This window comes from Corythoichthys intestinalis, chromosome 3 (genome assembly GCF_030265065.1).
Source record: "Corythoichthys intestinalis isolate RoL2023-P3 chromosome 3, ASM3026506v1, whole genome shotgun sequence".
In the NCBI taxonomy this organism is placed as follows: Eukaryota; Metazoa; Chordata; class Actinopteri; order Syngnathiformes; family Syngnathidae; genus Corythoichthys; species Corythoichthys intestinalis.
The window spans coordinates 30725025-30741619 of NC_080397.1; the positions used below are offsets into that span (position 1 = coordinate 30725025).

At 38.6% G+C, this 16595-nt stretch overlaps 2 protein-coding genes across 4 annotated transcripts in view; both read right to left on the bottom strand.

Moving 5' to 3' along the window:
* LOC130912937 (rapamycin-insensitive companion of mTOR-like) overlaps positions 1-11956 on the bottom strand; it is a 30694-nt gene extending 18738 nt beyond the window's left edge. For all 3 annotated transcript variants that reach the window (XM_057831106.1, XM_057831107.1, XM_057831108.1), the window contains exons 1-11: positions 11840-11956; positions 11666-11713; positions 10428-10525; positions 7735-7799; positions 7374-7505; positions 5491-5554; positions 3724-3850; positions 3442-3611; positions 3012-3079; positions 1389-1456; positions 1215-1297 (exon numbers count right to left, since the gene is read on the bottom strand). In XM_057831106.1, the coding sequence (XP_057687089.1) occupies positions 1215-1297; positions 1389-1456; positions 3012-3079; positions 3442-3611; positions 3724-3850; positions 5491-5554; positions 7374-7505; positions 7735-7799; positions 10428-10525; positions 11666-11713; positions 11840-11888 (972 nt within the window). In that variant the 5' untranslated portion in view covers positions 11889-11956. The remainder of the gene's footprint in view (positions 1-1214; positions 1298-1388; positions 1457-3011; positions 3080-3441; positions 3612-3723; positions 3851-5490; positions 5555-7373; positions 7506-7734; positions 7800-10427; positions 10526-11665; positions 11714-11839) is intronic.
* A 390-nt stretch (positions 11957-12346) lies between these two features.
* On the bottom strand, positions 12347-16475 carry c3h5orf34 (chromosome 3 C5orf34 homolog). The gene is made up of 10 exons (XM_057831114.1): positions 16129-16475; positions 14559-14648; positions 14130-14492; positions 13753-14012; positions 13558-13653; positions 13166-13292; positions 12984-13075; positions 12841-12907; positions 12680-12777; positions 12347-12591 (listed from the first exon to the last, which is right to left on the bottom strand). The coding sequence occupies exons 1-10, from the start codon at positions 16339-16341 to the stop codon at positions 12450-12452; spliced, it is 1548 nt and encodes a 515-aa protein (XP_057687097.1). The 5' UTR covers positions 16342-16475; the 3' UTR covers positions 12347-12449.
* Positions 16476-16595: the final 120 nt, after the last annotated feature.

Here is a 16595-nt window from a genome sequence, read left to right on the forward strand (position 1 = left end):
GAAAAAGTTATGTAAAAATTAAGCCTGAACGATATATCGTTTAAACATCGCCATCGCGATGTGCGTGTGCGCAATAGTCCCATCGCAAGCACGTGCGATAGTTTTTCTTTTTTTTTTGATCCACATACGCCTCACTTTCTGGTCTGCGCACAGCCTCCTACCCTCCCTCTCCCAGCCTTTTGATCCTCTCAGTTACTGCGGCACAACAATGGCTTTGATCTGGCCAAAGAAGCAGACTTCGCACGGGCATCTGTCAATTATCGTTTAACTTGTTAAACAGTTGTAAGGAAGCCGCGCTGGAGCGAATGTGTGTACTGTGGGGACGTTGGAGACATTTAAATGCCAGAAGTGATCATGAGGAGTTTGAAATTTCTACATGACACTTCAACGGTCACAGTTAAAGAAGATCAACAGAAGCATTTAATAAAGCCAAGCATTTATCTGCTACGGTACTTTATTGTTGTTGTTTTTAATATCGCAATATAATATCGCAATATATCGCAAACCCCCCAAAAATCGCAGCAATAGTTTTTTCCAATATCGTTCAGGCCTAGTAAAAATGTTTGGTATAGTAACTACTACAACAAATTATTGCAGTGTATTTGCTGTTGTTTAGTGAGTAAAAAGTAAAAATAAACAACAATTAAGCAAAGCAATATTACAAAAGAGTATGTGCTCGCCACTCTTTTTGAAACTCAGTGCTACTGCATACTGTATGTACTGAAACACAAAAGGGTTTCTGGATTGAAACACCCTTCTGGATCTGCTTAAGATTAAACTACATTTAAAGAACAAGTTATTCAAATAATGCAAATAATGAGTCATTTCATAATACATTCATTTCCTCCTAAAACTGATTATGATTTGGTTACTGTTATGGTCAGAAACATGTCAGAAATGGAATGTTTTCTGAAGTGAAAGCAGACGGCAAATGTTTTATTTTGTTGAAACACCAAAGATAATCCTTCTACTTTCAGACAACAAATATGACAGATAAGTGATCTAAAAGGCCTAAATCTCAAGAGATTTGAACAATTTTAAGTTAACAATCATTTTTGAATGATTGACCAGCTATAAAATAGTTGTCAAATGATTTAACAATTTATCTTCTTTGAATTTGAAAATGTCATCATCATCTCACAGTCTACATGTCAACATAACATGTCAATCTTTTGCTCAATTTTGATTATTAACAAATTTTAATGTTTCCTTACCCTAACTTCCATATTTGGTATGCTGAGTAAACCAATTAAAGACTGGATTCCAGAATTTCCAGCCCTGCATAGGTTGATAATCCCTACGAGGAGGAAAAAAATGAAAGCTGAATTTAAAAACGACAGGTTAAAATGAGATAAACTACAGTCATTTGAATAAACCTGAGACCTTACCAGACCAAGAGCGGAAAGCTGCCACTATGGCCATCCTACTCGATAAGAAACGTGCCTCTTTGTCCTCTCTGTAATAATGACAACACACACCCATTAAAAACAGAACACTGTGCTCCAAAGACATAACATCATTTTAAATGGAGAAGGAAGAGCTCAAAGAATATAAAAAATACTCTTTATACATCTTCACACTGCACGAATCTGAGGAAAGGTAATAGTGTTTTAAAATTATTTTTAAAACACATTTTCGAATGTCATACCGTATTGGCCTGAATATAAGACGGTGTTTTTTGCATTTAAATAAGACTGAAAAAGTCGGCATCGTCTTATATTCGGGGTCTAGACATTATACCCATTCACGAAGCTAGATAGCGCCAGCTATCATTGAAGCGAATGCTGAACTTGAGGAATAATGTTCAGTCATGACAGATCTCAGCTACTCTTAAGTTTAAACAGTTTGCATTATTTTATTGCACTGTTTTTCCTTATTCAGATTTGTTTCAAGGCTACAGTTACAGTTAGACCTCACTTTGATGGTTAATGCAATTATTGCAATTTTGTCGTTTTATCAAAATAGATTGGTTTATTTACATTTCAAAAACCAGAAGCCATTCATTCACAAATGTGATTGCACTTTAGTTTACATATTTAAATGTTCAGATATTAAGATTTGAATAAGGCAAAGTAACAAGCGTTTTCTCTCAAATATATTGTTATGATCATTTGTTTCAGATGCACTGTAATTATTTTCTGTATCAAAATTAATTTGGTGTTCAAAAAGTCTTTTTTCAAACTTGAGTCTTGAAAAAGAGGGGGTCGTCTTATAATCAGGGCCGTCTTATATTCGGGCCAATACGGTAATTAGGGCTGTCCCGATCCGATCACATGATCGGAAATCGGGCTGATCGCGCCATTTTTCAGAGGATCGGAATCGGGTGAAAAAGATCGAGTTTTTAATTTAAAAAATATACAGTATATGTTTTTCTGCTTCAAGCTCATACAGCGCCACAGCCTCTCACCCTCCTTCCTGCTAAGTAGTGTGGTCAAACTGTCCAGCTTGCATTTGGTACTTAAAGTTAACGACTGACAGGTTTGTAGCTATGATCTTGCCAGTCAAGCTTGGTAGTTCTACGATCAAAGGCACAAATCTGTCAATCATTGTTAACTTTAGGTACCAAACGCAAACTGGACAGTATATTATTTTATATATATATATTATATATAGCATAATTGTGCTGGGGTAACTCATTGTGCAAGTGAGAGACTGTTCTCTGCAGCGTGAGCATCAAAGCATGAGTGGACTCACTCATCAAAGCATTTAATAAAGACAAGCATTTTTTTACGTTATTCTTGTTTACAAAAAAATCACATTATGAAGGTGTGATGGTGGGACAGTAGCATGTTTCAAACTTTTGTTTTAAAAAAAATAATAAAATAAAATAAAAAATTCGGAATCGGCCTTGGAATCGGGTGACTCGGATGCTAAAAATATGCGATCGGGACATCCCAAGTCATAACTGCCATCTTTACCAAGATAAGAAAACAAAAAAAGAAAAACAGACTTAACAATGTCTTAGTATTAACTTATTGTTTCTTTTCCACACTTGGCACATTCTTACTCACTTGATTTGACCTTCAGCCGTGTCTGCATTGTGACGGTAGTGAAAATCCGTGAAAGGCGCGAGGATTTGCTGGAGGGCAGAACACACAGAAAAAAAAAAAACATCTGTAAGAAATCATGCACACTGGCTTAAACTCGACCAAATTGATAATTGTTTATTTGTTCTCAGGCCCTATTTTTACTCAAAAGTTTATATAAATCTTCTGGCAGTCTAATTAACATTTGAATTATGTCACATGATATCCATGTGGATAGTGTGACTATGATAATGGGACACTTTGGCCCAAATTGCCTGTTTATATAAAAGGTTGAGACACTGAGTAACTAATAATAGAAACATAGGAAAGGGAGGGCCATGTTTTAGCTGCTAATATTGAAACCCAATAAACAGACCAACTCTAAAGGGTGTGTATGTTTTGTGAGCGGGTATACCTCTAATTCTACATCAATGCGCACGTACTGACGGGTACGTGGGTGGTTGAGAAGATGGAGGATGGTGGTGATTAGAGCTTCATTGATGCGACTTAGCTGACAGTCAATCACATTCTTCAAGATAGTGCTGAGACCTCCCCGCCTAGCGACCACCTCAGGGTTTTTCAGGGCTACAGGAAATAATAAGAAAAAAAAAGGTTTCATGTTTTGTCTTTTGACAACTGTCAGTCGCTAATTTTGAAAATGTTACTTTAAGTCCATAAAAGAAGAACAGTTTCTCACCTAGCTCACAAACAATTGCGATGGCTGCTCGGACCATTCGGTCCCTCTCTTGTAGTCCATCAGTCCCCACAGCAATAAGAGAGTTTGCAACAGAGGTGGGGAAAAGCATTGCATTGACAGTGATGATCTACGTAGGGCAAAAAAGGACGAGGGTGAATCCAATTAGTTGAATCAAAATCATTTTACGCAAAAACCTTTTGAGTATTTAAGAGCAAAAGGCTTAGTTGTATAATTTCACACACCAAAGCAATTAATGACAACTTTCCATAATATGTTCCCTTTAATATTTTGGGCTGTTACCCACTGACATCACCCAACCTAATGCTTTCCACCACAGATTTTTTCAGTTAACTCACTGTAAGCCATTGACAACGATGGACATCCACTTCGTTTAAACTGGGAGGACTGGCTGCAAATGTTCATCTTTAATTGTCAATGATTGTGCAAGATGTCCAATCCATTTTGACAGGGAGGGCTAGCTGCGATAATTCGGAGCCAGACTTCCCATTCAAAATATTTTGGGCATTCAGCGCTGTCAATAGCCACGTTTACATACTGACTTTTATTCATACCGATTCAAATCATTCCGAATGGAAATTTCAGATCAGCTGTTTACATGCCACTTCATCTATTCCGATCCAGCGTTTACATGTGACTGCCTTTATTCCGAAAGGATGTTTGACAACTGCCGTCTGACATGCGCAGATTATTCAAAACAAAGCGTCACGTTGCAAAACATGGAGATCGATCGTCAGAGTGCTGCTGTTTTAACTTTAACCCACTTGTTGTGTTTGTGGGGTCGTATCCGCTTCTGCGGTTTTGCTCTTTTGCCTTGTAGTAGCCGGTTTTCCACCGGTTTCTAATCTGGTCAACGCTCCGGTCTATTCCGGCTTCGTGTAACCTCTCGTGAACTTTTTTAAATAGTTCACTGTTCCTCGTTTTACGCCCGTCTAAGCGACCAATTATATTCAATTCTTTTAAAGTTTGAATTAAATACAATCTTTCCGCCGGACTCCAATTAGGTGCGCTGTGCTTGGAAGCCATGTTGCAAGTGACGTTACTTACGTCACAAAGTGACGTCACCACATCAGTACGGAGCATGTGCAGAAAGAACGCAACCAGACACCATTCCGCTTCCCTGTTTACATGATATAATTTTACTTCTAATCGGTTTGGGAAAAGGAATATTCCACCCCTGTGAATCGGAATGAAATTCCATTCGGTTTGGGCCTGTTCATTCCGAATGAGGTGTTTATATGGAACACATTTATTCGGTTTGAACAAATATTCCGATTGTAATTGGAATATTTGGCTCCATGTAAACGTGGCAAATGGTGGCCAAAGAGTTAATGAGCCCCCCTCAATAAAACCTAAATATTTTCAGCACTGAGCAAACATTAAAGAATTGAAACGTTGTTCTAATACTTTTGGAGGTAAGCATACAATCATGAACCCAAGTTGTCGCCTTAGGTTGGTAGTTATTTTCTAAGTACAGAGCCTTTCTCTGTGTGTTTGTGTGGAAGTGTGTATGTGTGGAGAAGGTTTACAGTAAAGGACTGAAAAAGCTATAAATAGCCTTGACTGCAGAGTTGCGCGGACCATCCACACACTGACATTGCTGCGAACCCGATGATCTTAATGATGGTAATATGGCAGAGTAATTTATAGTGATTACAAGAGTCAAATTCCTCCAGCAACATGACTGCATGCTTCCAATTAATTAGACACGTGGTGGTTGTAGGAGACGAGAAGGAAAAATGGGTCTACCTTACGGACTAGTCTCAGGCCCTGAGTCCTTTCCCCTTCGTTGCTCTGCTGGATGTCAATGCACCTAAATAAACATTATACCTTTTATTAGGCATGCAGTAGGAGTACATATTCATGGTGGAATGGCGCAGATCAAACAACTCAAGGTCTTGATAAGGGTTGGGAACATTGAAATCAAGTATATATATATATATATATATCAGAGGTTGCACTAGACTTTTTTGTTGTCTGTCATTTTGACTGACAGGGTCATAAAAATCCGGTCATAATCTATTTTTACCCGTCACTTAAATTTTTAAAATGTTAATAATGACATATTCAATGGTATTTAGTTTTCATTCATCTTTAATTAATATTCTGTCCGAACAAGCTTAACAGAGAATCCACACCGCGCCATCACTCATCAAGCAGCTGTGCGTTATTAGCGCCTAGCTTGCCTTGAACACGGCTTTTTAGGAAGGGTCAGACTTGACAAGTCATTTAAAAAAAAAAAAAAAAAAAAAAAAAAAAAAAAAAAAAGGGGTTGAGGATAAGCCTGAGAATGATCGGTTTTCTCTCTGCTCCATATAAGCAATATTTCAACATCGCTTACACGGCCGAGAGTCGGGGCAAACTGCTCGTATGTGTGTGTGACATGCACGATCGATAGCATGCACGAACAGTGCGTGCATGCTATCGATCCATATACTTTGAATATAAACCTGTACAGGGATTATTTATGCCAGTTATTTGTGTCCTCTTTTTAATAAGCAAAATATGATATCCATGGAATGACAGATGACAGCCAGCATGTGTGATTTTATGGTCATTTGTTTTGATGCTTCTGCGCATGCGAGTCGTCTTGCTCAGCGCACGTCGGACTGCGAATTAGTGCGCATGCGTAATACTTGAATGGTCTCAATGGACAAAGGCAGTCTGAACGGGCACGCCAAAAAAACAGATATGACAAAAAATCGGATTCGTGCATTAAGACCTGTAGTATGAACGTAGCCATAGGCTTGTTGCTGTTAAAAAGAGGACACAAATAAAAGGCATATATAATCCCCGTTTAGGCTTATATTCAAAGTATATGGATCGATAGCATGCACGCACTGTTCGTGCATGTCACACACACATACGGGCAGTTTGCCCCGACTCTCGGCCGTGTAAGCAATGTTGAAATATTGCTTATATGGAGCAGAGAGAAAACCGATGATTCTCAGGCTTATCCTCAAACCTATTTTTATTTTTTTATGACTGTTGTCAAGTCCGACCCTTCCTAAAAAGTCGTGTTCAAGGCAAGCTAGGCACTAATAACGCACAGCTGCATCGCTACCGTAGCTACTGTCCGTCTATCGTCTCTTGCTTTTTGATGACGTAATTGCTGCATTAAATCCGATTTGCGGGACTGGACAGTACAGACCGCCGCGGCAGTCTGGAAAAATGTGGCCCAGATCGGATTTAGACCACATACAAAAGTGACCCAGATTGGATTTGAAATGGTCCCGTTCTATGCGACTTGTCACGTTCAGACCGTCAAGTTAATGCCTCACTCGAGTGGGAAAAACACGAAAAAATCGGATTCGTGCATTAAGACCTGTAGTATGAACGTAGCCTTAGTTCAGACGCTCAGTTGCCTTGACATTTTTTCCGAGTAAGGCCAACGACGTCATGCATCAAGTGAGACAATAGCTAATTAATATGCTCACTCGCCACCCTGTGGTCTGGGGTGTGAATTGCAACTTGTCAAAATGAGGGATGGACTTCAGTTTTTTCCGTCACCATTTTAAAAAACCGGTCAACGACGGAAAATATTCGATTGACGCGACCCCTTATATATATATATATATATATATATATATATATATTTTATTTTTTTTTTTTTTTACACAAAGTTGTTTTACCTTGCTATCAAATAATCCACTTGCAGTTTGAGGACTTTCTGCAGCACAATGGTGTCACGAATGAGGTAGCGGAGTGCCCGCAACCCAGCAGCACGCACTTCCTTAGCCTCATTAAGTAAAGCTAGTCGCAGACTAAGGGTTTAAAAGCATTGATAATTCCAAAACAGGTAAGAAAAAGAAAAACATTGCATTAACAAATTCAGTCTTTTTACCAATTTCATTAGCATGATAACTCAGAAGAAACATCTCAAATTTCATCATGTTCCTAAATAAAATTCACTCATCCAAAGTTGTGATTTAAAGTGTCTGACTAATGTCTTTTGATTGGAATAATTCATTTAATTACAGAAACATCACTTACCAAATAATGATTTCTTCGTATGTAAACCCAAAGATTTCCTCATGATGCCCAACACTGCATAGCAGCTACAACACAGAAATGTTCCATTACAGAGGCTGTGTCCAAAGTAAAAAGCAGTAACAATTGACTTCTTAATTGAAGTAAGTGTATTAAACTGAGTGAACCGAACAAAATGGCTCCCTTATGGTGTAGCATTTCTTTGCACCTATTGGATCTCACTACTGATGGATGAAATTTATAATTCCAAAATACAAACGAAACGTAGCTGAATAATAGCAACATGTCCCATCTTCATCTTTTGCTTCAAATGCACTTGGTTTATTGGAAGAATAAAAGCAATCCTGAACTAAAACAGCACTAATGAGGGTGAAGAGCATTGCATAGGCCAAACAATCCAAACAACCCCTGTATCAAGTATTCAACCTCCTTATTCGTATGGGGCACTGTATTATTCAATGAACCACAAAAACATGGCGCAATTTTCAAGAAAAAGTGGATTGCCACCCAAAGAGGAAACAAGCATTTACGAACTGGAGTGTGTGGCTATTTTGAGAAACTGTTGGTAAAAATGACCCCCAATCTAAATGCTCACATGCATTTCAGCAAAAGAGAATTCCTGGGCTCTGCGTCATAACCACAGGAATTTATGAAATCATAATATCATTGATAAAATTATGTACTGTATATAACCCATGGCGCGAGCAAGTCCATGAGTGATTAAAAAAAATATATTTTTTTTTTATCCCAACAATGTAGATTTAATTTCATCATTCAAGTGTTCAGAACTTTATGGACCACAAAGCATTCAGCCATTTCTACGACCACTGGTTCCCATCATTGGGTAGCACGAGCAAACAGGGAAGCTGAAACAGGGAGTAAAATTTCTCTTAGAACCTCAACAAAAATCTCACAAAGAAGCGGCAGCACCATGGTCTACATGAGAAACCCTGAAGTCGACATTGAGAGGTGATGAGAAGCAGTTCGTTTTACTGTAGCACTGAATCCAAGGAAGCAGGAAGAGGGAAGAAAAGACCCACAAAAAAGACGTGACATTCCGTTTGTGGATTTGGTAAACCGCTTCGTCCAAGAAACCGTTTAAAAAATGGTTTCCCCATCTTGAAGCAAACAAAGGAATTAATAAGGTCTGTATACATTGTAGTAACAAGTCAGACACTGACATGGCCTTCAACCAATCACGATGCCACTTGCTGACTACCAGTCACAATGTAAAGTACAGTGGTACTGCTCCATATGAAGTTAATTCGTTCCAGGACCTTATTGGTAAGTCGAAATGCTCGTACGTCAAGCGGGATTTTCCCATGAGAATACATTATAATTCCATTAATTGGTTCAACAGCCCGAAAACCTACACTAAATCCTTAATAAATACTGCTGGTAGCATTACAAATGGCAATTACACATAGCAAAATGAATAAATTATAAATAAAGATCGGAATAAAAATAATTTGTGTAATAATGTAATGGATCAGGTTCTAATGTGGCGGATGTGTTTTGCGTGCTGTACCTGAACGCACCGCGTGGCTTACGTGACAGTGAGATAGGTGCGGTACAGATTTTTACCCTCTCTTTTAATGTTGTTGTAGGCATCAACTGCGGCGGACAGTATGCGTGTTGTGTTGCACAAGTTGATGGAATAAATGATTAAAAACCTGACGAAGCTGGCAATTTCTTTGACGATGTTACCACTTATAAAGACTGGCGAACGGAGGTCGTCGGAGGACCATCGAGATCGTAGACATTCTACGGCCATATTGTTGAACCAGTTCATGGACGCGCACAACACGCTCATATTTTTCAATCATTTCCATCTTCCTTTCAATGGTAAGCGTCATCTTTTTTGTTTTTTTTCACCACCTGCACTGACCTTCTTGGAACCCATGTTGATTTCTCTCACAAGAAACGTGCGTTCGTCTTGCGGGAAAACAAAGAAACTGCGGTGCCGTCATAAATCGTCGTATTTCGAGCATGTGGATAGATGTAGAAACAAATGGCGAATCAAATTTTACGTTGGACGTCGAAAAGATCATGTGCCGAAGCGATCGTATGTCGAGGTACCACTGTATACTCAACACACAACACAAATTAGGTTTACAAATAAGGAACTCGCTCAACATATTTCGGAAAATGTTTCAAAGCAAATAATTGTATGGGTTGCTGCATTAATTTGTTCTATCAGTTCAACACTACCTTTGGCATTGTGCTTACACTTGACCCTCATATCGTCACCCTCTTCAACTAAATGGCCCAGTCATTTTTTAACAAAAAATATTCAAATTGTTTCTAAATAGCAAAAATTCATCAAATGGTTCATTTTTTTTTTGTTTCCTAAAAAAATCTGAAAAAAATACTCAAGTGATTAAGAAGGTGCAGATATATTATTGTTCATGTGTTTATCTTAAGAAAAACAGTAACAGATTACTTAAGTGATTCATTTTAGCTCTGCACACACTTACAGCGGATTGAAAAGAAACTTGAAAAACGATCAACCCATAAAACTACACTATTTACAATGAAATTAATTGTGGTAGACTACATATTCTATTCGCAGACATTAAGATTTTCAAAATGTCAAAGGATGAATATGGTGCTATCCAGGGGCTTTACAAACTCATTTATCCCTGGTGTCAAAACTGCTTGAAAACATGGTTAAGAGCAGCACAACTTAATAATACCTTGACAAAGTTGTTCAGGTGGCCAAGTTTTCGCATGTTACTGACACCATGTGGTTTGGCCACATTTTGAAGGATTTCCCTGAAGTTTTCTGGTGGTTCTGCGGAAGGAAGAAAGGGAAATACAGTGAATTATAATACCAATAGTACGCAAAATCATCTTAGTCACTCAGGGAAGTGTAATTGAAATGTTGCAGGAAGGACATTCGTTCATCTGGTCAAACTAATATGTATACAGTAAACACGTAGTCTAGACTGTAAAATGTAAACTCAAGAGAGGAAGTGTTTTTGTTTTCAGTTCCGTTTACTACTTAAGCTTAGTTTAATGTTTATAAGTTAATTGTTTGGTAACTGTATAAGGAAAAAAAATATGCAATTAAAAACTGCACCGAATTCTTGTTTTTCTGTCGCATCAATGGATTTATTCCTTGTAAATATTCAATATGCTGGATACATTGTCACATATATTACTATAACAAATGTAATTTGATCCCAAAAATGATTTTGAATATAGTTTACATTTTGTGATTTGGAATCCCGACAAACTCCCGCCATCAACTCTTCGACACGAGAAATTCTCTTATCGATTCACTCATTCAGTTATGAAATAATACATGTCCATCAACACAGATTCCAGTCATGCTATCGGCATTGTGATAGAAATGCCTATACTGTATACCAAAACATTCAACAGTAGTGCATTCTCGCTTATGTGAAATTAGAATACAACACAGACAATACGTTGTAAGAATCCACAGAATATGCAGCACTGATGGGAGTCAAAATAAACAGCCAGCGCATCTTGTTATTAGCGCATACTCCAACATCCCTTACAGCAGCATGTGCTATTTGAAAGCTACTCAAATGGCAGTCTTATACCCCGATATCACATCGTAGACGACTGCGTGACAGCAACAATTGGGGCTGTTTAGCCTAATAACAGGCTATTCTGCTCACTCGACAATCAAAACAACAGTGTCGTCAAGGGTGGTTAGCTGAGGCAGCTAGCTGCCGCTAACTCGGCTAGTTAGTTAGCTCGTGAACGTCTATTATTAAGATGTGGCTTGAAATGTTTTTTTACTCGAAACACGAGTGAAAACAAAATGAATTGCAACAGCAAGGAAATGCAACGTGTCCTTTGTTAGCGCAAGCATTTTGTGTTTTGAATTGAGAAATAAATATATCCATCCATATTGAACAATAATCGCTTTCAGTATGATGTGAACAAGCCTTTGCTTTACCTCTGGTCAGATCCAGCGGTACGTTCTCTTCCCCGCTGTCATTCCGACCTGTCAAAAACACGCACAGCAAATACTGAGAATGAAGACGTCCAGGTCGTCATCTACCTCAAAAACTCTACAATTGCAATATCTCAACCCCAAAATCCGGCATTGGGTCAGGTTTTTCATGGTTACCTCGCATCCGAAGACTCCGGATAGGACGGCCGCGGAAGCTGGCCGCCATGTTTCCAGGAACATCCACAACACCGGAAACTTCGTGGTTTCTCGCGAGAAAATGAACAACGGGAGTATGGTCGTCCGACAGAATAATTCACAGATTTGAGATCAGATTTTCAGTTTGAAACTTTTACCAGTTTGGGGGGTACAAAACAGCCTAAGCAAGAAATGAGTGGGGGAATGTATGTTGCATAAACTTGAATTAGCAGGTCAAATTTAAGTAATTTAAATTTAGGATAACTGTATAACGAGGCCTTGTTGCGTTAAAGCCGTTATTCAGATAATTAACCATTAAAATCAAAGAAGGCTTTGAAGAAATTTTAATTTATTTGCAGAAGCCTCATAAATGGGATTTAATGGCAACGCTATGTTTCATGTTTAAACATTTGGTAACCATAAATAGCTGCATGGTTGAGAGATACTGTAACACATTACATTGCTGCTATGACGGCCAAGTAAACAGAGTAGAGCATATAAAGTACTTTATTTTGTTTATGCGAGTCATATAAAAAACAAAAACACACAAAAAAAAAATCAATTCCTAGCAATCAAAATATGTAATCCTTCTTCAGGTCTTACTAGCTGCTTTTATGAATATATCGATATCCTGTATGGCTTTGGCCGTTCTCTGAAGAGATTCTGAAATGCAGGCTTCCATCACTGTCTCATGAGAGATTTCTGCCACACCATTTTGTGCAGAGCCTTTCTTCCTGTAAACGTTTCAGAACATATGATCTAGTCTACTATATTAAGGAAATCCATAAAAAAAAGAAAAAAAAAAAAGAAAAATACACTCACCAACTTTCTATTGTCTCTTTATAATTTTCATTCAGGCCCAGATTTGAGGGATTGGACAGGTTTCCATGGAATATTGTTGATTGGAAGAATATGTTGTGCTTTAACCAAAGAGAAAAAAACGTTCAGACAATGCACATATCCATGTAAAAGTTAATCTCCACCTGTATGAAGCAGCTTGGTGTATCAATGAGTCTTATTTTTTTGGCCTCTTTGTATCTGGTAAGAAGACTTTGAAATACAGTTTTGTGATAGTTAGTGACATGTAGACTCAAGTCAACAGGTTTATTGGGCTGTTGCAGCTTACCTGCTTGCACGACTCACAATAGAGGAAATGGAATACAACTGTCCGGGTATGTCAGGTGGAAGACCATTGATGTGATACGTTACCTCTTTTACCTGCGGTGACAAAACAGCAATTACGCCAGAGATCTCAAGTAGGTGAACAATGGAAATTTGAGATGGTAAAAAAATAAATAAAAGGCTGACATTGGTTTCGGTAGATCGGCATTGAGGCTTATAATGAGTAAAGTACAAGCTGAGGACTCCTTTAGATCGGATGACAGATCCATCCCCAAGAGAAACTTCTATGAGTGGGACATCATCGTCTAGTATCCTGCATATCAGATATTCAACACGTTATAACTCATAAGTCTTTGTGTTTAAGATAATCTATTATACTACAATCCAAATGTTGAGTAACTGGTTCCATACCAACGACACACTAAGAGACAATGAAGAATGTCATGTCATTCATATGGGAAACTATCACTGATAGTGGATAATTCGGCATTGACTTTAACCATCCAAAATCACCAAGAATCCCAAACGTCACACCCCCAGCATTTCATACATTTTAACAATGTTGATTTTCTGCCCACCTGTATGTCACCCCTTGGTGCCACAGGACTTTCACCAGTTCTGTTAGAGAGTTTTGATCTGGTTGATTTTGTGTGATTGGATCTGGATACTTCCAACTTTACAGCAAGAAAAGATGTAACACAGAAATTTGAAGAAACAGACAGTGGTCTACGTAATTGTATATGTGAAAAAGTGAAGTGAGGTTTGCAATGAACCTGTGAAGGTGAGGTGACGGGCAGATCAGAGGCAGTGCTTGTGGGAGGAGAAACCTTCTTTCTTCAATAGCCAAGTCTGTTCTATTCAGAATTTGCCCAGTCTTTGAACTTCTGGTTTGGTCTTCTTCAGAATCACCAAGTATGGACACACGCGCTGTCCAGTGATGGCGAGCCAAGGAGAGAGGGTAGCACCAAGATGGTGCAATTCTATGACAGGAGTGGTGCTGGACTACTGTGACAGACTGGTACTTCTCCTCTGGCTGAAAAGACATAACCCAATAAAAATATGCTAAAATAAAACATAACAAACTGTAGAACAAGAAAATGTGCTAACTTTACATACTGTTGAACCATTTGGCAAATGTAATAAACCTTACCTTGGCCTCATCAATGATCATTTGAGGAGAACATGATATTTTTCTTCCCGCCTGATCAACCTTTTGGATGTCATTAATGGGGCTCTGTAGGTATTCTGCAGTCAAATAAGTCAAGCTACTTTCACGCTGCTGTTGATTGTCTTGGATGCATTCGAGGTCTCTGTCTAAATTTTGTGGTTGTTGATGGCGATTTTCGCTAAATCGGCATGCATACTCCACAAAGAACTCTTCACCCGAGGCTGCCAGTGTCAGAACAGTGCTTTTGTCCTCTGATTTGATGATGGTCTCACTTTCAGGTCCAATCGCAGCCTCGCTGGAGGACAAGCTAGGCCACAGCACTTCCAAGTTAATACTTCTCAAAGGCTGTGAGGGGAACATGTGTTGAGATTGGATTCTTAAAATATGTGAGATGACAGAGAAGCATTGTACCTTTTTGTGACCAGGAGCGGTAAGTTCCTTTGGCAGATATGGCTGACTAGCATACTTATTCCTGAATATCAATGCAGCAATGACGAACTTCTGATTGGAAAAGAATGGCACAGCTTTGACGAATCAAGGAAACAATATGCAGCGATAAAAATCTAACGTTCAAAGGTTTGAGGTCATCCAGACATTTTTGTGTTTCCCTTGAAGTCTTTTTTTGTTAATTAGCTAACAAATGAGTTTCAAAATGTATATAAAATATAGCAAAAACACTGACAAGGATAGAAATAATTTTCTCATACAAAATTTGTTTTTACATAAGAATGCGCCACTTGTAACAATTACAGTACTGCAGACATCTGGCATTCTAGCTGTTAATTTGTTGAGATAATCTGGAGAAAATTCATCACACACGTCCAGAAACCCCACCCATGAATTGGATTGGCATTATGGGCACTTCTTCCGTACCGTGTGGTCATGCTTCTTTCATGACATCTCAATGGGGTTGAGATCTGGTGACTTTGCTGGTAACTTCATTACAGATATAATTTATTCAAATAATAAAAAATAAAAAAAAATCAGAATTCCAGTTGCCTGCTTCTTCCCCGAATAGTTCTTGCATAACTTGGAGGTGTGCTTTTAATCATTGTGCTGTTGTAGAATGAAAGCAGGTCCAGTAAAGCACTGTCCACAAGGTGTGGCAGGGGTATCCAGCTCCGGTCCTCGAGAGCCTCTATCCAGCTTGTTTTCCATGTCTCCCTCCTTTAACACACCTGAATCAGATAATCAGCTCACCAGCAAACTCTGCAGGAGTCTGATAATGATCCTGATTATTTAAGTCAGGTGTGCTGGAGGAGGGAGACATGGAAAACAAGCTTGATAGGGGATCTCAAGGACCAGAGTTGGATACCCCTGGGGTATGGCATGGTGTTGCCAGATAGTGTGATAGCCTTCATTGTTCAAAACTTCCTCTATCATGTACAAATCTCACACCATATTACCACCCTCCATGCTTGACAGATGACACAGGCACTCTTCAGGGTGCTGTTCTACGTAGAAAGGATTTAGAAATAAGCAAGACTATCAACCGCATGCCATACTCTGTGTGCACAGCGCTTAATTGGAGCCAGTTTCACCCTATAACAGGACAATGACCCAAATATCACCTCCAAATTATGCAAGATCTATTTAGGGAGCAGGCAAGAGCTATTCTTTCTATAATGGTGTGGCAGGCAGTCACCAGATCTCAACCCTATTGAAAACAAGTGGGCTCAGCTTGTTTTCATGGTAGTCAAGTGCCCATAAAAAATATCCAATAAATGGGAGCGTGGAGTGAAATTACTCCAGATTCAGGATACTTCAACAAATAAATAAAAAATAAATAAAATAAAATAGCTAGAACGCCAAAGGTCTGCAATGCTCTAATTGCTGCAAATGGAGCATTAATTTAATTTTGCAACTCAATTGATTAAAAAAAAAAAAAAATCGTGGGACTTTTTGACTTTTCATGGAAAACACAAAATTGTCTCTGTGACATCAAAACTTTCAGGTAGTGTCTATAAAAGCTGTACCGTACTTTATAAGCACTGATCGTGAACCGCGTCCTCTGTCGAACTCTCACGGGAGTCTCAAGTGTATGTCCATTAATGGCGACTGAGCCTTTCACCAACATAAATTCGCTCCCACACGGCGAAAGTTGTAACTGTGCCCCATTTTCATAGTGAATATCCACAGATTCGTCCTCATACATTATCATCGTCGAACTTATAAATGAGCCTTCGGCTTCCATCTTTAACACGACCAACAGATAGAGCAAAAGACACCTGAATTGACTTCATCTGTATGGACACTACAGCACACTTGAAAAAGTGAAGGGAAAAAAGTCGCTCGTGACGTCATCAGAAATGGACGTCCTCGTTCTGTTGGAGAGTCGTGAAAATAATATATATTTTTAAAATTAATTAATTAAGACTTTTGATAATACAAATATTATACTTTTTTTTTTTTGATAATACAACTATTGTACAAAACAGAGCACAATGG